At 38.8% G+C, this 21909-nt stretch overlaps 1 protein-coding gene and 1 long non-coding RNA gene across 2 annotated transcripts in view; one reads left to right on the forward strand and one right to left on the reverse strand.

The window, feature by feature from the left end:
* Positions 1-21909, forward strand: part of LOC309655992 — a 318822-nt gene that overhangs the window by 194208 nt on the left and 102705 nt on the right. The window lies entirely within an intron of this gene.
* CCDC196 (coiled-coil domain containing 196) lies at positions 4046-20669 on the reverse strand. Its single transcript, XM_082450957.1, has 9 exons — positions 19987-20669; positions 17480-17576; positions 16387-16437; positions 14309-14386; positions 14019-14102; positions 13433-13492; positions 12921-13062; positions 9710-9789; positions 4046-7004 (listed from the first exon to the last, which is right to left on the reverse strand). Exons 1-9 carry the CDS (start codon positions 20223-20225, stop codon positions 6885-6887), a joined length of 951 nt encoding a protein of 316 aa, XP_082307083.1. The 5' UTR covers positions 20226-20669; the 3' UTR covers positions 4046-6884.

Consider the following 21909-nt stretch of genomic DNA (forward strand, 5'->3'; position numbering starts at 1 on the left):
CCAAATTCCAAGGTTCTATGTGGATGTGAAATTTGAGGGGACACTATTCAACCCAGTACAGGTGGTGATAGATTATATTACTGTGTAAACATATAAATTACAAACTCAGCCTATTAGAAAAGAATGTTCAGAAGTTTCTCTAAAAGCTAGATTTAGGGACTTCCCTGGTGGCGCAGTGGTTAAGAATCCGCCTGCCAATGCTGGGGACACGGGTTCAATCCCTGGTCTGGGAAGATCCCACATGCCACGGAGCAACGAAGCCTGTGCGCCACAACTACTGAGCCTGCGCTCTAGAGCCCACGAGCCACAACTACTGAAGCCCGCGTGCCTAGAGCCTGTGCTCTGCAACAAGAGAAGCCCCCATGATGAGAAGCCTGTGCACTGCAACGAAGAGTAGCCCCCGCTCTCCACAACTAGAGAAAGCCCGCGCACAGCAACGAAGACCCAATGCAGCCAAAAATAAATAAATAAAATTAAAAAAAAAAAAAAAGCCTGCGCTCTAGAGCCTGCGAGCCACAACTACTGAAACCCGCAGGCCTAGAGCCCGTGCTCCGCAACAAGAGAAGCCACCGCAATGAGAAGCCTGCACACCACAACAAAGAGCAGCCCCCGCTCAATGCAACTAGAGAAAGCCCGTGCGCAGCAACGAAAACCCAACGCAGCCAAAAATAAATAATTTTTAAAAAGAAATAAAAAGCTGAGATTTAGAAATTAGACACATTGTTAGAGAAAATACAGCTCTATAGAATAGAGAATACTGGGGAAATTTAAAATTTTTGACCTAAATAGCCTAATGCTTTTCCCCCAGAAGTAGTTTTCTAAATTAGAAATTTCCAAAGTCTAATAAGATAAATATAGTCAGTTCTACTAATGAAATTGACATTTTGGTTTTAGTTCTGATGCCCTTGTTATCTTTTAGTAAAGTGGAGCTGAGCCACATCAATTTCTCATGGAGTTTGATGACACTTATTTGGGAACAACTAGGACAATGTTTTCCGATGTCTGCCATGTTTATTAAAATTCATTGAACTTTTCCTTCCTCGGGCTTTTGATATTATATTCTGCTGCCCAGATTGCTGCTTGAATAATTTTGTGCCACAGTCCTTTGTATTTTTCCTCACACTTACTCTCTTCCTCTGAGGTCCCCAACTGGAAATCCAGATGTATGAGGATGTTTTTGGTTGCAAGTGACTGACGCTAGTTTAAGCCTGAAGGAATTCATTGGCTCATGCAGCTAGGAAGTTCAGACACGTATTGGCTTCTGTAAGCTATAATTCAAATGAGTAGTTTTCGAGTCCATCTAGGGACACCGGGAGACTCCAAGATCTTTTCAGAGGGTCTACAAAGTCAAAAGTATTTTCATACTAAGTCATTATGTGTCTTTCTCCTCTCATTTTCTCATTAGATACAGTAGAATTTTCCAGAGGCTACGTGATGTGTAGTGATGTCATCACTCTGATAGCTAATGGAATGTGTGTTTGGATATTCTTATATTTAAAAAATTTTAATATAGTAAATACCAATAGGTATAACCTACTTAAACAAAAGCTCTTTGGAGTCCTCAATAATTTTTAAGAGCATAAAGGGGTCCTGAGACCAAAATCTTGGAAACCACAAGTTTAGGTCATGTCTCCATCCCAAAGCACTAAGGCAAAGGCAATAGCATTTTCTAATTGGTTGGCCTCAGTCATGTGCTCACCCAGAGGATCAGGCTCAGATGAACCCCTACCAAATAGACAAAGATCAAGGGAGGATGCATCTGGGTACCATATGTAAGGCTAGTGCCTTGATAGATTAGTAGTTAGTCAGAAAGGGTTTAAACTGAAATGTCAACTGAGACTTAAAATTTTTTCTGGTGATAAAAAGTTGAAAAGCTGGATACTTCCATTAAGGCATCTGAATTAGCATAACAGTTGGGAAAATAAATGCATAACACCCCCCCACACACACACACACAAAATCTCCTATCTCTCTCTACCATTACTATAGATTTTAATCTTTTCTGAGAGCTTTAATTGATACGCTTGATACCACCCACATTGTTTCATGTTAATATTCAGAAGATAGAGAAGCTCTTCCCTGTGTGTCCTGACAATTTACAAATGTACAAGGTCACCACTTATTTATATGGCTGCTTACCTGATAAAAGAAGGAAACCAGAAACAAAAAAGTTTTATTTCTAAAGAAAGCACTGGTTTTTCTCCCTCCTTAATTCAAAGAAAGTGTAGACGAAAGAGGAGGAGGACAGTATTTGCTAGAAGAGGAAGGAATTATTAGATAAGGGAAAGGAGAATGAGATTTGTTAAATGGAAAAGTAACATTAAGTGTCCAGAAACTATTTAATTTCTTAAAAGGGCTCTGTCTACAAGGCCTTCAGTTTTTAGGATTCAGTATACACAAGTAAAGAAAAAATAGTCCCTGGGACTTCCTTGGTGGCACAGTGGTTAAGACTGTGTGCTCCCAATGCAGGGGGGCCAGCTTCGATCCCTGGTCTGGGAACTAGATCCTACATGAATGCCGCAGCTAAGAGTTTGCATGCCACAACTAAGGAGCCCACGTGCCACAGCTAAGGAACCCATGAGCTGCAACTAAGAAGCCCGCCTGCCGCAACTAAGACCTGGTGCAACCAACCAAATAAATAAATAAATAAATATTTTTAATAAAGGAAAGAAAAAATAGTCCCAAACTTAACCACTGACATGGATTAAGTTTAAGTGAGCTTTTTAAAAAAATCAAAAATTATTATTATTAATTGGTTTCCATATAATCAAAGCCCACCTACCCTAGAAAAATAGTTTTGTCTCTATAAAAGCAACAAAAAATTATTTTGTTAACCTAAGTAACCTCATTTTCTCCCAGGTTGACTAATAGTTGGAGGAAGTATGGTCGATAGGAATGTTTATACAGTAGTTTAGCTTAAAATGAACCTTCAGTAGAAGTTTGAAATGTTAGAAAGCATAAATGAATTGGTGAAGGAAGCAGAGATGATGGATTTTTCAGTTGTACTGAAAAATCTCATTTTACCATGTAATAATTACATTTCATATTTATCTGCCTGTGTATCGCCTGCTGTGGGATTGATTGGGTGCAGAGCGTGTGTCCCTTTCCAACACAGAACCTTGTTTTCTTCCCATTTCCTAATATTTGATGACTAAATACAGAACATATAAGGCAATAGGGACTTTGAATTGCTAGCAGTGCAGGCTACTCCCAAGGTACCAGAGGGGCTGTTAGAAATTTGCCTTGGCATGTAACAGCTTGCAGAAGCCTCTGCCTATAAAAGGAGACACCAGCTAACGTGGCCAGAGTTCACACAAACAATATTAAAGCTGGATTTTTCTGCCTGGATCTAAAAGAGTAAGGCAAGATGTTGCATACTGTCCCTTGTCCCCTTTGATGACTGCAATTCTAGATTAAAGATGAAAATAGCAGACTGTTGTTGTTGGCCTTATTTCATTTAGGAAAGAAGTGTGACAAACATTACAAATCACTTTGTGGTCGTTGCAAAAAAGCAAATTTTGGGGGTGAAATGTTAGCAAATATTCTTTGAATAGCTAGAATGTCAAGGTAAAATAAATGAGATAAGCCACAAAAATAGAACTACCCAAGATTATGGTTATTAAATGTTTTGCTGATGGGATAGAGTTTTCCTCAGTTGAATTTAAAATTGAAAAGTATCTCCCAAGTACAGTCAAGAGTATCAGTGATTTTATTCTCAGAGAAACATAACTGGACTATTATGACTATAAATAAAATTGTAATGTTTCAGTGCCATAAATATTTTGATTACTAATTCAGTTTTGCTAATAATTTGATTCTGAGTTGGGAATGCCCTAAATATAGACATATTCCAACCACATTGGAAGGAACAGCCCTCCCTGTAATTTAAACTAATATTGGATTTATCAGTGATTCTCTTGGGAGTTTGGGTATCTCGAATGAGTCTCTGATCTGTTGGGTAAGTTGACTGAATAAATTTGTACCCACAAAGCTGAGATCCATATTCTGGACTTATCAAAATGCAGAAAAAAAAAAAAAAAAAATGCAGACACCCAGGCATAGCCAGCCAATCTAACTGATAACTTTGCACTGCCATATAGGTGAAAGTCGGAATCCAATGTGAAGTCTTAAAGACAGTAGAATAAAAGGCTATAATATTTCAGTTTTGTGCTTTGAAGAAATTGAAAGATTTGGAACATTTGAGAGAAAGGTGATAAGCCTAATAATAACATACAATTTCAGTAGTTTAGAGATGACAAATGATTCACTTTTAAAGAAGTTATACATCTCTGCTAGCAAGTGAATTGTTTATTTCATGCTTTGGTTAACAAAAAAAAATGGGAAAAAAGGTCAGATACTCATCTAAACCCATTTCAATGGTAAAAACAAACAAAAAACATGATTTTAAAACTTTTGAATGGTGTTCTTTTAATTCAATTTTTAAAATGGGAATCAAAGGCCTTGTGATTAAACGATGTAGTCCAGATAGTCAGTGGTACAATCAGATTTTATATTCCTGATTTTTGTTCCCATTGCTCTGTCTAATCCAATTGACTTGGAAAATCTTTCAGGACTGCTAAAGCACAGAGGGCCTAGATGAGAACAGATGTGGCTTTCTTGAAACAGAATGTGGACTACACACTCAGCTAACTCAGTTGGTAGAACATGAAACTAATTGCCTTAGGACTGCAGAGCCTGTTATTTTTGTGGTCAAGAGAGGAAAGATGTGAGTTAAATTGGAATATGAATTGGCAGTAATAATACCAGGCTCTGGTAATTAGCTTAACTGTTACTGTGGGACAGTAACATGTGGGACTTTGGACACCCTTTCAACATATCTGAACTTCAGTGTCCTCTTCTGTAAAGTGATGGAGATTTATACTTGTTTAAAGGCCCATCTAATGCCCAAATTCTATGATTTCATGTAAAATTTTCCAGTCTGAAAGTACATTTTAAAAAATCCGCCTTTTAAAGCAACCTTTAAAAATGTAAATTGACCTTGGGAGAGGGAAGATTTTTACTTAGTTGTCTTACTTTACTCATTACACCATACAAGGGATTCCTACAGGTCATGAAGTGTTTTGTAACAAATCAACTTTCCTCATATTGACATGAGATAGGAAATTAATGACAACTTAATTAAAGAAAAGATCTGAAGATCTCAGGGACTACAGTATGATCCAGTGGTATCATACTGACACAAGACAGGGTGTCAATAGACCTGGGACTTTGGAATTAACTTTCTGTGGCCTTATGCCATACCTGAGGCTCTATCAAATCCCAGGTACTGTGTTAGGTGATCAAAATGAAAAGATGAAGAAGACACAGTCCTGGGCCTCAAAGAGCTCACAATTTGGTAAGGGAGATCAATAGCTGGGTAAATAAACAATTGCAAGGTAGTTCGCTAAGTGCTATGGTAGATGTAAGGTAGCCTGAACAATGATTCTGAAACCTGGCTGCACATAAGAATTTCCTGGGGCCCTTTTTAAAAAATACAGATGCTTTTGCCCTCTCTCTCAGAGATCATAATTTTTTTTTAAAATTTTATTTATTTTTGGCTGCGTTGGGTCTTCATTGCTGCAAGCGGGCTTTCTCTGGGTGCGGTGAGCGGGGGCTACTCTTTGCTGTGGTGCGCGGGCAGGCTTCTCATTGCGATGGCTTCTCTTGTTGCAGAGCACAGGCTCTAGGCGCGTGGGCTTCAGTAGTTGCAGCACGCGGGCTTCAGTAGTTGTGGCTCGCAGGCCCTAGAGTGCAGGATCAGTAGTTGTGGTGCACGGGCTTAGTTGCTCCATGGCATGTGGGATCTTCCCAGACCAGGGATTGAACCTATGTCCCCTACACTGGCAGGCGGATTCTTAACCACTGCGCCACCAGAGAAGTCCCTCAGAGATCATAATTTACATGATCTGGAGAGGGGCTTAGTGAATTGGTGTTTTTAAAAGCTCCCAAGGATATTCTGATACACAACTAGGATTGAGAATTACTGGGATAGTAGAAGGGCACCAAACTTGGCCCTTAGGTCAAATAGGCAACGGTCAAGCAGACAAGAAGAGAAGAATCTTTCAGACAGAGGAATAGCTTTGTGCAAAGGCATGGATATAACAGAACTCATGGTGCATCAGGGGAACTGCAACTAGTTCTGTGCAGCTCACTGTAGACGTATGAGGGAAGGGGGTTACAGTGAAAGATGAGACTGGGGATGTAGGCAGGAGGCAGATCTTTATGTGTTTTGTGAAGGAGTTTGGACTTTATACTGAAGTCAAGGGGAAATCAGTAGGGACGTGACATGATCTCATTTCTCTTTTAGAAAAGATAGTTTCAGTGGTGATGTGGAAGATGGATTAGAGGGGCTGGAATCAGGGAAACTAGTTAAAGAGGCTGTGGTAATCCAGGCAGGAAAGAGAGCCTGAACTAAAACAGTGGCACTGGGAAGGCAGAAGATATTCAAGGAATAGATAACTAGGAGGCAGTATCAACAGGGCAGATGGGTGAGGTGGGTGAAAGAGTAAGAGGAGTCTATGGAGTATTATTTCCTTATTTTGTAACTACTTTTGCTCATTTGCTAGTGGAGGATCTGCCCGGAATTAAACACTTCAGAGGTGGAGAGGAACAGCTTTTAATGGACTTGTTAACAACATACAATGTAGTTTGAATCTAGTCATTTCAAAAATCAAAAGCTATCAAAATAATGAGGCTGTTTACAATCCCTAGATGACTAAATTCCTGACATGCTTAAGGCCAAGCATCTAACTAGCATTTCCACCCATTGTGGAGGGGAGAGAGTGTGGAAATAGCACTAAAACAAAGGTTTGAGAGATTTTAATTAACACAAATGGCTGCACCTAGTCTTTAAATCTGTCCAAAGCAAAGGGAGTGAAAGCCTTCTAATCCTTCAGCGCTTCATCTGGCCTTGACCTCAGAAAAAAGAGCCTCCCTCTTCCTTCATCAAACTGACTTCCTTTAGCTCCTTGTTGTTCTGTGTAGGTCTTTGCGCCCAGAATTCTCTAAGACAGGAAAAAACAGAAAAAAATGACAGCTAAAGCACCAAGTGTCCTGGCACTCATTTTGCAAATCCTCTAAAAATATTAAATTAGAATACTAAAAATATTAACAAATGCATTCCAAAATTCTACACCCACTATCTATTCAAGCCTTTGAAATTATTTCAAAAACCAAAGTAATTTTCACATTAGATTCACTTTTGCCAGTAGTTGCTCTGCTCATAGCTGCAGTGTCCATGGTACCTGATGGGGAAAATTAGGAAAATGAGAGCTTTCTTTGAGTAAAAAAACCTAGTTTTATTTTGAGTTGCAAGGCTATTAACATTCATCATAGTACCATATCATTGTAGGACTGACTCTGGTATTAGCATTGATGTGGATTTTCTAATTGTTGTTTTAGAAAATAACTTCATCAAACAATGTTTTTAAAGTTGAAGTGGCAAACCTTTTTTTTCCGTTGAGAGCTCATGTCCCACAGGAAAAAAAAAATCGTTTGAAGATTACATCAAGTAAAAACAATTTTATTTGAGAGCCTACAAAGTGTGCTTCCAATACAACTTTTAAATGAAGAAATGAGGTGATAAATCACGCAGATATCTGCACACCCTCTGGTAACCCAGACACATATTCCACAAAAATGGCTAACTGTGGACAGCGGAGAACAAACAAAAGATGAAGGTGGGGGTGGGGATGAGAAAGAGGAGGCAGAGAGAAAACCAGGCACAGACTGAGAGAGAAAGGGAGAGAATAAAAAGGGAAAGAGGGAGAATTGTAGGGTGCTAAATAGGCTCTGTGGTGAGTCAGTCCTAAGTAAGGGTTGCCAGACTAAGATATAGGACACGCAGTTAAATTTGAATTTCAATAAACACCAAATAATTTTTAGTATATGTATGTACCATGCAATAGTTGGGACATATTTAAACTCAACATTTATTGTTTATCTGCAAACAATGTTTCAAACTTAACTGGGGATCTTCTTTCTATTAGCTAAGTATGACAACCTAATCCTAGACAACCTTCTGCTCTCCTGATTGTGTGATGCAAAAAAGTTTAGAATAGATTGTCACTCACTGAAATAATCATAATATGAATACAGGTACAGTTTACTTTTTTTTCAACCTTCAAAATGTATATTTAGGAAAGAAGACTTTTGTTCTCCCCTGGACTTCTGTGGAGTTTTATAGGAAGTGAAAGAATGAGCTAGTTTAGAAATTAACTTCGGACTTCCTTGGTGGTGTAGTGGTTAAGAATCTGCCTGCCAATGCAGGGGACAAGGGTTCGATCCCTGGTCCGGGAAGATCCCACATGCCGCGGAGCAACTATGCCCGTGCGCCACAACCACTGAGCCTGCGTGCCACAACTACTGAAGCCCACACATCTAGAGCCTGTGCTCCACAACAAGAGAAGCCACTGCAATGAGAAGCCCGGGCACCACAATGAAGAGTAGCTCCCGCTCCCTGCAACTGGAGAAAGTCTGTGCGCAGCAACGAAGACCCAATGCAACTAAAAATAAATAAATAAAAATTAAATTAAATTAAAAAAAAAAAAGAAGTTAACTTCATGACCTACTAATACCATGAACCAAAGGCTGACATTCAAAAGGTTCAAGTTGCTGCAAAGCTTGAAAAAGCCTGTATTTGAGGGCAATGCTATTTATCAAGGACTCAGATTGGAGCCAGCTGTGGGTTTCCGCCCCTGCCTTTCAGAATTTTAGCTTAACACTACTTTTTTTCCTTTCAGCAGCACCTGCTGGAGTGTATTCAGCCATCAGGAGGAGTAATACTAAAGTGAAGCAAAGGTTGAAGCTGGGGAGAATGACTTGCTTTCAGAACAGAGGGAGTTATAGAATAAATAAGGTCTCAAGAGTATTCATTTCCCACTGCACTGGGCTTTCATCTCAATTTATAAGTGTAGCAAAATATTCACATGCAACCTTCAGCTTCTTAAAAGAGCTCAAGGAAATGCTAAGAGTTGGGGTGGGCGTTTGGGGGTGGGATAGGGGAGGAGAAAAAAGCAAGGCTGTCAGAATCAAGTGTCTTATCACCAGTTCTATTATTATGGAAGATAAACCTCTTCTTTAAACACCGGCAGGTGTGATGGGAAACAGCTGAATTTAAAGATTGCTTCGTGCCTGTGCGCTCTAAGATAGGTGACTGCCAAAGGCCAAGAACTGCTCTCTTGACCCTACAGAAGCCTGGGAAGGGCTGCCGTCCACTCTGGGTCAAACTGTAATTTTATACTGGTCTGGAAGTAAATCCCTTCAAATGTGGCCCGTCTCTGGAAAGACTTCACCGTGGATATAAAATATTTTTCTCTTCTATAAGACTAGGTGATGAAGTATGCTAAACCGATGAGACTGACCTGGCTAATGATACATACAACCTGGGCCTCAAGGGAATTTGCAAGTAGGGATTGCTTGAAGTGTTACAAAGTCAGTATTAACACAGGATTATATTTTGCCAACCAAACAGATCACACCACTGCAATGCAGCCAACCAGCACACAGGACAATCGATGTGGGAGGAGGAATTCTTGGCGAGGAGCAGTGCGATACCCCTCCCTCTACTTGGAAATGCCTATAACAGAAGGGTCTGTACCCTGATTTGCTGGAAGGTGTGTCCAGAATTACATTCAATCCTTTAAGACAGATCTGTGAAATTCAATTCTTTTGAAACTAGAGGAAAAGGAACATTATCCAGGAACACTACTAAGTACTTAAACTTCAAAAGGTCCCCACCTTGCGCAATTGCCTGATTTTTTAATTCCTTGTCCTGATCGCCTGATTTATCTGTGGTAGAAAAAAAACAAACAGTGTTAGGGATTGTGGAGGGCGGGACAGTGGCTGTTTTTGGAATGGAGGACACTGTAGTTCACGGAGTGGAATAATAGGTACGGATTTTGCAGCAGAATGCTGAATTTAATACGGGATAATCAAGGCTGCCAGTAATACACCTCAGTGTCACAAAGCATGGCAGAAAACACCAATAGATCTTTTAATTTTTTTCATTTGATACATAAAAGTAGCACATTTTGTCCTAAGGGCAATAGAAGACTGATGGCTCCCTGCAGGTTCCTGAATTACCACTGTTTATGGACTAAAGGCCTGGATGTGATTGGTGCCACCTACTGGGCTATATGCAGAATTACAAATCTGTCAACCCCTTTTGGAAGTAGTATTTCTTTTGTTAACTGAGCAAATTAATGATGGGGGTATGATTCTTTATTGGGAGGATTATACATTAAACAAGTGATAAGCTTGAATTCAAATCATAGCCTTTAGAGGTGGAAGAGTCGTAAGAAATCACATACTGGAACACTGTCACTTTATAGCATATTTTAGGAGGTGAGCTTTGGATATGCAGTCAGAAGCCTGGCTTCTCTGAACTAGTTTCTTGTTCTATAATACCTATCCCATAGAGTCATCATGAGGGTTACACAAAACCATGTTTTCAACATGCTCTATAATATGTTATTGTTGCGTTAGATAAAGAAAAACACTGAAACAAAATGACTGGTCCAGGTCATCTAAATGGTTAGCCTCAGAGTAAGACCTGCAACTCATATATCTGACTCTAAATCCAGTGCTTTTCCCAGTAAATTGCTATTTCCCAAAATTTGATGGTGAGATGATTTTAGGAGGTAACTGCAATAAATTTAGGAGGTGCTGGAACACAGCATTAAATACTATAAATCAAATCACAGTGAGAAAATTATTCCTTTTTGATTCTTTCAAACTTGACACATTGATGGCATCAAGGAGAAGACTTTCAGTTTGGTGCTGGTTTTCTTTAAAACTCTCTACATCTTGCTGATCTCACTTCCTAATAAAGATAAAACAGACCTTAGGGTTCAGCACTGTGTTAGAATACTAAAATTTTGTTCTCTGTATACTTATTATGTTTACTTTCTATTATAGAAAACTATATTTGTTTTTCATTTACAACACATACTACTGTTGGTAATAATATCTTAATATAACTACTTTAAAAATCCCTCTACGAAGAAAACTAATATTCCTTTTGTTTTCTTTTCAATAATTAAACACTAGGTTATAAATAGGTCAATAAAACCATAATCTAAGACTTAAATTTCATATCCACTTGGGCTCAAACAAACTCATAAATTTTGTATATGTGTGTATTAGAAAATGAAACTGGCCTACAATCAGTGCTCAATGCATGTGCAATCAATAACACACAAGCAATGGGTCACGCATGCCTGTGGCTACATGCACTTGTGGTAACTGAACAGTTTAGTGCCCTATCGCTTAATACTCCAGAAGCATTAGAGGAGAGAAGAGAAAAGAGGATGTTGATCTGTGGGCTGTTCTAGTTCAGAGTTCAGAGATTCAGTGTTCTGCAAGCAAGGGGAAAAAAATCTTCCGTAGTGATCATGCTGAATGGAATATTTCACTATTTATTTTCTTGGCTTGATTTGAATCCAGAGGGAAAAGATTTTTGGCTCCTTACTCTATGGATCCCTTGAGATGACTTTCAGCTAATTTTAAATGAAATAAGACGTGGATCTCTCGCCCTCATAACCCTCCCCTCCTCTATGTTTTTAATTCTGTTTGTATTCCAGGTTGTATTCCAGGTTCTTATTGGAGAAGAAAAACTCAAGCTTTCTGCTTTCCAATTCTTATCAGAACAACAGTTAAAAGAGAGACATGAATGGAACACTGGCTGAAGGATAGCTATTTCCTCCAATCATCCAGATTTTCTAACTTTTAAATATGGATCAAGTCAGACCAACAGAGTGCTATGGACCTGGACCAAATCACCTTGAGCTGATCCATCGCTTTTAAAAAAAGTTCACATCAATAATTTCTTATCAGATTGTGCCAAGGAACAGATAAGAAACAGCCTAGGAAATTTAGATTCTGAATTTATTTTAGAAATATTTTTGAGGACATTAGCTACTATGACACACATAGAGTGTCCTGTCCCCCTGATGAGGACCTGGAAGAGAAATTTCTCTCTCATTTCAGTACCAGTAAAAGCTGTGTTTCTTCTGAGAACTTGGTTTATTTTTATTTTGTGGACACCATAAATTCATGTTTCTTTTTCGGGGAAATTCATAACCAAGACTGAAGCCTACCTGTACCAACTGTATGGTACTTTCATTACACATTTTTATGTATTTACCTGGCTTCAACTTATTTTCCCTTTGCCTTGATTTAGTCATCTGTTTATTTGATCTTCATGCTGTGTGTGATTTTATAAGTTATTCAAGCCCTTATGGAATATGATTGAGAAGAAATTAGAGACATACATATTAATATTGATAAAACATTGGCATCCCTTAGCCATGATTTCTTATTGCATGTCTCTTTTTTAAATTACAGAGTTCAGATTCATAGATCCATGAAAACTTAAGAGTCCTTTCTTCCTGTCCCTCAGAAACCATTCCTTTATTTTTTTATGGTAAGCTATATGATTTCCTCTAATGATGCCATAAATTCTTTGGGGTGGGGAAATGGTGAAACTCCCAGAGGAATATCTGGATTGGTGAAACTCACAACCATTGTTGGATGTCTCTTTGGCCTTCTATTCTGAAGTAGCAGAGTCTATTCCAATAAGATTTGTGAGATCAAACTACTCTAATTCCTAAGAAAGGGGACGAGGTGAGGAGAAAACTAATATTTTATCAGGTGTCAACTATGTATCAACTACATATGCTAAGCACACAGTATATTACTCAGTCTTTACAAAGGAAAATTTTATTTCCTCTAGAGGAAACCTTATCTTGATATAAGGGTTTCAGTGTAATAATAATAATGATGATAGTGAAAACATTTATTATAACACTGCTAACTAACTTACTGTGTGCCAGGTATTGTGTTATCACTTTACAGGTAATGGGATCTCCAATGTAAAACAAAACAAACCTCAAATTGTGTACCTATGATACTCTACCTACCTCGGGACCCAGGAAGATTCAAAAATGCTTGCTTTGGCTCAAAATTCTGCTGTATGTACAGTGATAACTTCAGATCATTGGGCTTCTGGTAGTTCTTCAAGGCTTCAATTCTCGGCTCAATCACTTTGCCATTAAAGTCATTCTATAAGAGAACATTTTTCAAAACTACTCATATAGTATTGGCTTCTCTAAATCCACTATTACCTGAATCCTTTTAACTCAGAAGTTTAAAAATGATTCTATCATGCTCAGTCTTTAAAAGTGGGCAGAAATTATGTGTGATTCCCCCCCCCCATTTCAAATAGGACAAAATCAAGATCATAGGGAAAAAGTGCTATACTCAAGGTAAAGCTGGAGATAGGTCTCTTCAGTCATCTTCTCACAAAACATTTCTTTTAGCATGACAATTGGTAATCCAGATGAGAGGATCAGGTTTACCATTAGGAAACTAAAAGCCTCTATATTGCATGAATGAAATTGTACCCTGTGTCCAGGCTTGGAAGACTTAGTACCTGAATGAAGTTAGCTTGTTCCTGATACCTGACCCATTCCATTTTCCTCTGTTGCTTTTCCTGGTGGAAGAAAGAGCCTCTGGTGACAAAGTAAATTGAGATCAGAAATCAGTTTTCTCAATATGCTGCAGACTTTATAGCAAAATTATGGTGTCATAGATTCACTAATATATTGGTCTCAACTGCACAGTCCTCTTAATTGGCATCACCTGTACATCCCACTCTCCAAAAGCTAAAAGCTAAATGAACAGGATCGTTTTCTATCAATGAGTTGGCTGCGGGAAGATTAGATACAAGCATAATATCTCTAAATAAATGTTCAAAAACAAATTAACAAGAGTTTTGACATCACATAGCTATTTCGAAGTTGTCATTATTGGTACAGATTTTCCCACTTTGCTCTAGCTATCATGATTTACCAGAAACTTGCCGTGTCACTCTGACTCAAATGTAATACCCCAAGGGAACCAGATCTCCTATAAAATTTTGTATCAGTTCAGGAGCACACTTAGGCAGATTATTGCTACATTAAAGATTTCTAATCTATCAGCTCTAAAAGCCACTACTTTCAGAAAGATCATACTACCTTCCTTATTTCCTTCACTTTCTCTGCACACAATGTCTCCAGTTCATTCTTGGTCTTCCTAGATGATGAGGGGGTTTTGGGAGCCTGGGAAGAAAGAAGAGAGCTAAGGGAATAGGAGGTCCCAGGAAAGAAATGCAATGTCTTAGCAGACGGTAAATCCAATATACCCTTAAGGCCCAGATCCTTCCTATCTGTCTATCTACCCTAATCAGTCCTGATTGTCAACGGGCTGTTGCCATCTGTGTGGCATCAACAACTTTGAAATTCTAAGCACCATGCAGTCCACTTGCCTTTCTGTCCTGTAAGTCTGCTTTGTTCTTTATCTGCAGTGCTTTTTGTTGATCACTGAGTTCTTCTGTGCTGAATGTCTGTAGAGAGACATTTTGGCAAAGCTTTAAATTACTGGGACTTCATGAGGGAAGTGGAAAGCCAATAGGTGTCAAGGCTTTTGGTTCCTGCCAGTCAGAAAACTCTCAGGGCCTGATATGAAAAGTGTACTACCAAAGGAGGTTCAGAATGGAATGAGCCCTTCCATCTGGTCTTTTGAGTGAAACTTATAATAATAAAAACTATTAACTGAACCTTTATTATATGTCAATCACTACTGTAAGCTACTTACTACATTACTTATTTACTCTACTACATTACAAATGTTCTCATTTAATCCTCACAGGACTATTTTTATTTCCATTTTATAGATAAGAAAACTGAGTCTTAGAGAGGTTAAGTCATTTGTTTAGGGTCACTCAGGTAGGAAAGTACAGAGCTGGAATTTGAACCAGATCTCTTGGAATCTGAAGTCTGTCTTCTTAACCACTAGGCATACGATCTTGTCTCTCTATTTCTCATTGTCTAAAAGTATGGGGAGGGAAAGTCAATCACAAGCTCAGGTATATGGACATCCCTCATACAAAGTCTTTTGGGAACTCTGGAGAAACTGGATTTTGACAGAGGAATGATGCTGGCATATTTCCTATCACTAAGACTCAAGAACTCAGAAACTAAAACTTCTCACAATTCATAGAATTGATTTGTAGCTGCCACTGAGAACTAGGATCAGATCTCAGTACAAGATGCAGGTCTTGATAGTATCCTAATTATCTGTGCAAAGGTGAGATGGAAAAAGCAGTCAGAGATCACACTCACACCTGTTTATATCACAAGACAATCTGCTATTCAGGTCTCATAATTTGTGAAAAAGCACTTGGATCCCAAAGGCTTAGTCCACAAAGGAATTCTACCCCTGCTTGGTTTCCCAGCAAAAGGCCATACTATTTTTATTTATTTTTTATTTATTTTTTTTAAACTCTTTTTTTTTTTTTAACTTTGGATTTATTTATTTATTTATTTTATTTATGGTTGTGTTGGGTTTTCGTTTCTGTGCGAGGGCTTTCTCTAGTTGTGGCAAGTGGGGGCCACTCTTCATCGCGGTGCGCGGGGCTCTCACTATCGCGGCCTCTCCTGTTGCGGAGCACAGGCTCCAGACGCGCAGGCTCAGTAATTGTGGCTCACGGGCCTAGTTGCTCCGCGGCATGTGGGATCTTCCCAGACCAGGGCTCGAACCCGTGTCCCCTGCATTGGCAGGCAGATTCTCAACCACTGCGCCACCAGGGAAGCCCCCATACTATTTTTATATTAAACAATGCTGTGATTATTGCAAAGTCAAAGGGGAATTAGAATCAGGTATTCGTTCATTCAACTTACATTTATTGATTGTCTACTATGTGCCAAGCACTGTGCTACATGCTAGGGATTCCAAGATGAACAAAGCAATCAAGATACTGGAGAAGCATGTATTCCAGAACAGGGCAGGGAGATAAGAAACAAATAAAATAATAATAACACAATAAAATAAAAAAAATAGTGAGCTTATATTATAAAAATTGTTATGGAAGACATGAACAGAATTGTATAATAGGAAGTGGGGGGGGATGATGTCCTTTTTCAGGTGGAGTGAATAAGGAGGGCTTCCCTGAGGAGGCGACATTTAAGCGGAGACCTGAAGGATGAGAATGAGCCAACTATAAGAAAATAGCATTACAGCCCAGGGATAAAGCAAAAGCAAAAGTCTTTAGAAAAGAAAGGTCTTGGCATGTGGAGGCCAGTGTGGGAGGGGAGGTCTTCTATGAGAGGAGACTAGAAAGGTAGGCAAGAGCCAGACTATGCCTGGAATGGCTGTAAAGGGTTTTCCTAAGAAGAGTGACATTACTTGATTGTTTTAGATAAGATCAGAGAATGAATTGGAATGAGGCATGGGTGGAAACAGAGACATGAAAAAATGAGGATGTGGACCAGAAAAAAGGGAAGCTTCTTTGCATTATGGTTTGTAAGACAGATACTTTCAAGAGATCCTTAGAGGCACACATACCTTGTTCCATAGCATTTCCACTTCCTTCCGAAGCATCTTGTTTTTCCTTTCCTGTTGGAGGGGAAAAAGCAAACAAATAGAAATATGTGTTTGTCTAGTCATTAAAGTTGGAAGGAATCATTAATAGGGGGACTAAGGGGTAGGGGCATAGTAAACCACAGAGGAAGGCAATAAATGGGCCTAGCCCCAAACCCAGGAACATGAGAGATGAGATTGATGATGATGATAAAAAAAAATAACAATTTGGAATAGTAACTTTAATTATGGTAATTGTGGTATATCTATATAGTAGTGAGTTCCTCACACTTGAAACACTTAAGATGTTCTGATCATATGGCAGTTTCTTTGGGGCTTAGACCACTAATTTTTAATTTTTAAGATCCTTTATGTTGTTAATTTTTTAAAATAAACTTATTTATATTTTTATTTATTTATTTTTGGCTGTGTCGGTTCTTTGTTGCTGCACAAGAGCTTTCTCTAGTTGCTGAGAGCAGGGGCTACACTTCATTGCAGTGCACGGGCTTCTCATTGTGGTGGCTTCTCTTTGTTGCGGAGCACAGGCTCTAGGCGCACGGGCTTCAGTAGTTGTGGCTCGGGGGCTCTAGAGCATAGGTTCAGTAGCTGTGGCGCACGGGCTTAGTTGCTTCACGGCATGTGGGATCTTCCCAGACCAGGGCTCGAACCCGTGTCCTCTGCACTGGCAGGCGGATTCTTAACCACTGTGCCACCAGGGAAGTCCTATATTGTTAATTTTTTAAAATCTTGAAAGAATCTCTCATACCAAACTCTTTCCTTTCTTTTACTTTGGTTATTTTCTATTTCTTCTGAAATGTGAGGGGTTAATATGCTTGTATTCATTAACCTTTAGATAAAAAGTTTTTCAAAAGTCAAAAAAATAGAATTTTTGCTAGCTAGTTCTTATTCTTCCCAACATTTCACCTGACTCCCTTTGTCCTGACTCCAGGACTTTTCTAGATCAAGGACCTATGAGTGTTGGAGCACCAATGCTAGAGCTGAGCACTCTGTCTGACAGCAATGGAATTGACAGCCCTGTTCAGAAGGCCATTCCCTGGAGTGCCCACGAACCTCTTACCAGATTCTGCTTCATCTCTTCTGCTTCCTTAATGAGCTCAATGACTAAGGATTCACCATTCCCCTTCCCTGCCATAATCTGCCTCATGATCTGCAGACTAGAAAGAAGACAAAGATATCACAAAACATAATACTTCCTAAAAAGAAATATTAATATTCCATGACCAGTCAGAAACTACTCTACCATGAGAGGGAGATAGGGGCTGAAATCACAAGATTTATGGAAGTCCTTCTGGACATAGAAGGTCTCCAAAACACAATTTCATTCCTAATCGACGTTTGCCTTAGGTATGTGCTCTATAATGAATTCTGTGCTCTGTAAGGCTCAAAACTTAGGTCTCCAACAGCTAGTGAGACTCCTCTCCACCCCTTCAGAAGGAAGTTTTGTTGTATGACTTTTGGGGTAGAAAGGGGCGTTTTTTTTTGCCTCTGTGAAGAAGGAGGTTGAAGAACCTCTTGTCTTAAGGATAAATCTCAGAATTATTCCCTACTCCCATCTCTGTCCATCTCCCCTACTTTGCTTCTCCACATAAAAAACATTTGAGTTAGTTGGAGAACCCACTTATATCCTTACGGTAGCCTCTAGAGAATCAAGCCATCAAGAAGTTTCTGACTCATGAAGAACCTAGGGGCAAGACGGGAATAAAGACACAGACCTACTAGAGAATGGACTTGAGGATATGGGGAGGGGGAAGGGTAAGCTGTGACAAAGTGAGAGAGTGGCATGGACATATATACACTACTAAATGTAAAATAGATAGCTAGTGGGAAGCAGCCGCATAGCACAGGGAGATCAGCTCTGTGCTTTGTGACCACCTTGAGGGGTGGGATAGGGAGGGTGGGAGGGAGGGAGACGCAAGAGAGAAGAGATATGGGGACATATGTGTATGTATAACGAATTCACCTTGTTATAAAGCAGAAACTAACACACCATTGTAAAGCAATTATACTCCAATAAAGATGTTAAAAAAAAATTATCTTCGCCTGCATAATCTTTGAATAACCCTGCATATTTTCAGTCTTCTAAATATTGACATGATTCACAGACAAAAGAGTTTAATATTAGAATTTTATTGTATTTTATTTTCCTGAAATTGAATGAAGCAGTGATTTGTAAATTTTTTTGTATATTTGTTTTGTTGCAAATCCAGACTATTTGTTAGAGGCCTATTCATTCATTGTTTATTATTGTTAGTAGTTGTATTAGTATTAATAGCAGTAGTAGTATTGCTGCTGTTAATATATGCTACTGCTTTCTGCAGCAGAGTTAGAATGTTAGAGTACTTTATGCTTAAGGAAAATGAAATATTATATAAGAGTGAAGAAGAAATGATATACATTTACTGTATTGGGGTAGTTGGTAAAAAATTAAAAGGAAAGAAAACAAGACCATGACTAAAAGAATTGATTTTTACCTAATTGATTTTCATCTCTTAGAATTAATGAATCCTATCATTTTTGTTATATTTGCTTTATAATTTTAATTAAAGATATAAAACGTTATGTATAAAGTTGAAATGTTTCATTTTTACACTTTCTAGGCTTATTTTTTCTCCTTAGAACCAAGTATGGCAGACTATGTGGGTAGTAAAATATTTTATGTTAAATTTTTAAATATTTATCTTGATTTTATTAGTTGAATCTTATTTTTTACTAATTAAAAGTCTTCTGTTATTCTAAAAAAAAAAAAAAGAAGTTTCTGACAAAATCCGAATTAATATCAAATCTATGACTGTGAGACAGGATATTCTTTAAAGGTATTAATTAACTTATGCTTATGTTCTTTGTGCTTTTCCCTCTCTAATTATAAGCAAAGAAGCCAGCCTTTGTGTTCCCTTGCCCTGAGAGGGCTGAGTTTCTCGGTTGTAAACAGCTGGTGCTTGACTACAACTTTCTGCCTGGCGTTTGTTCTCACAACTTTCTGCCTGGTGTTTTCTCTCCAAAAGTCTGAACTCCCTGAAATGTTTATGGTAAGGTAGAGAATGAAGGTAGACACATTAAGGTGAGATTCTCTGAAACTAGAAGGGAAAAAGAGAGTTGGTGGATCCCAAGAACAGTGAGTGCCCTAGCAAAGAGTTAAGACCTCAACTGCCTAGTACATTTAATAAGGCCAGACCCTAATCCAGAGGACTTTGATGCTCAGAAATGATTACCATTTCACTACTTGGCGATGGAAGAACAGAGTCATCTATCCTAAAGTGACTCCACAAACATGAATGAGGAGCTATCTGTGTGACCATGATGGATTGAGGATAGTAAAGTCTCTTAACAGTTTCTTGGGAAGAAAAGTAATAACTGTAGCCCTGTGAGATGAGCTGAGTTATACTTAATTCTACTAAAAGAAGAAGGATTCCTTGCCACCCTGATTTTGTGGTTACATTCTTTTTAATTTACTATAGCTGAAGGTCTAAACCTTTTAAAAAAATGTAAATAATCATTGCTAAATCCTATGGATTAAAGTTCTCTTGCCTTTCCCCTTCTAGGAAATCCTGAGAAGGGAACACTTACCTTCTTTGTCTTTCCTCCAAGTTAGACGTCAACTTCTGGAATAACAGCTTGTTCTTATCTTCTAGAGGTTTTAACATCTCTAGCAGTTCCTGCTTCCTTAGTTTTAAATCCTCACTCAACTCCTTCAAGTAGTTGTCATCTATTTTTGAACTTCTGTGGGAAGAGACACTATATTTGCCTTCAACCCGGGCTAATAACAGAGACCCTCTTTTCGTTCCTGGATAGTTACCACTTGGCATCTTCCGTCAAAGACTCACCTTGTTTTGGAAGATAAATAAGATCCTGGAGAGTTTGAAGCACTTGTCATCTTGAAGGAAAACTCCTACTCTAAGAATAAAAAAGGTCTTCTTGAAAATATGTGCCTTGTTGTTCCATTCAGTTAAGTCATCATTTTTGTGCTGCTGTTCTTGAAACTCCTGTTGCACTGGACAGATTTTTAGCTACAGGTTGAGGTCACAATGGCGCTAAGACCACAGATTTCACAGGTCTTTAAAGTAACTCCAACATCAGTGACAGCTTGTTGACTGAAAATACTACTAACTACATCTGAGCAGTTCTTACCTTAGCTTTAACCAATGCCAAAAGTTTTATTCTGAAGTCTTTGACTGAATAGGGTAGAATCATAACACATCTATATTATGGAATTCCTATTGTGTTAGAAAGTGATGGTTTGTCAAAAATAACTCATCAACACCATCTTCCATGGCAATTGACCTCCATGGAATGCCTACTATCTGTAGGGCACAGCACTGGATTCTGTGAGTAAGGAAAAGATAAAGACAAAGCATCTGCCTCTGGGAGACTTAGGAGGAGGAGGGGATACTTCTAGGATACATTAAAAAAAAATAGAGGCCAAACTGGCAAATACAGGTATGGGTATAATATTGAGTAATACAATACATGAGCCAATTGTCATTACTTTCCTATCTTTTTTAAAAAAAATTATTTATTTATTTTTGGCTGTGGTGGGTCTTTGTTGCTGCTCGCGGGCTTTCTCTAGTTGCGTCAAGCGGGGGCTATTCTTCCGTTGCGGTGTGCGGGCTCCTCATTGCGGTGGCTTCTCTTGCTGTGGAGCATGGACTCTAGCATGCGGGCTTCAGTAGTTGTGATATGCAGGCTCAGTAGTTGTGGCCCACGGGCTTAGTTGCTCCACAGCATGTGGGATCTTCCCAGACCAGGGCTTGAACCTGTGTCCCCTGCGTTGGCAGGCGGATTCTTAACCACTGTGCCACCAGGGAAGCCCCTACTTTCCTATCTTTAAAACGTGATATATCACAATGGCAAGGTAGAATTATATCAGACATGAAACAAGAAGATATAATTTGTAAAAGATCATACTGTCAGCATGTCATTCCATAGCCAAGTTCCTTCCTGAGAGGCTGTAATTGTAGACTTACCTCCAGATTCTGATTTTGCCTCCATTTTCCTCTCCTTATTAGCATCACATTTCTCCTAGACCCTAAAATCTCCCGTCTTCATCTATTCACTTAGTGATCAGAAGATAACTGTAAGAGTTATACATTTGTTTCTTTCTTTTTTTTTTTTTTTGGCCACACTGCGTGGATTGTGGGATCTTAGTTCCCTGACCAGGGATCAAACTTGGGCCCATGCAGTGAAAGCATGGAGTCCTAACCACTGGACCGCCAGGGGATTCCCTTTTATGCTCTTTACACACAGTTTTAGGGCAATATTTTTAATGACATTCTCAAATGTGAATTGTCATGTTAATTTCAAGTATTAACTGAGCCTTTTCAGGGATTTTCTAGGGGCATTCTCCAAAATGACTTAAACCTTTTGTCTTTTGGGAAACCTTAAAGGCAGAGTATTGTAGTGAAAATAACACAAGATTTAGTTTGTCGGATCTTCGTTGGAATCTCAGCTTCGCTGTGAGAAGTGGGCTGACTGAGCAACTTACTATATTCT

The sequence above is a fragment of the Balaenoptera physalus genome (genome assembly GCF_965194825.1).
Source record: "Balaenoptera physalus genome assembly, chromosome: 2".
Classification (NCBI taxonomy): domain Eukaryota; kingdom Metazoa; phylum Chordata; class Mammalia; order Artiodactyla; family Balaenopteridae; genus Balaenoptera; species Balaenoptera physalus.

Bases quoted from the DNA above. Each gene is read 5' to 3' on its own strand.
- CCDC196 (XM_082450957.1), bottom strand. From the start codon at position 20,225: ATGCCAAGTGGTAACTATCCAGGAACGAAAAGAGGGTCTCTGTTATTA. The intron at 14,103-14,308 runs GCAAGTGGACTG...CTTTCTTCCCAG, and splicing joins CAGACTTACAGGACAGAAAG to GCTCCCAAAACCCCCTCATC. The intron at 7,005-9,709 runs GTAGTGTTCCTG...TTCCTGTCTTAG, and splicing joins TTTTGAAGTTTAAGTACTTA to AGAATTCTGGGCGCAAAGAC.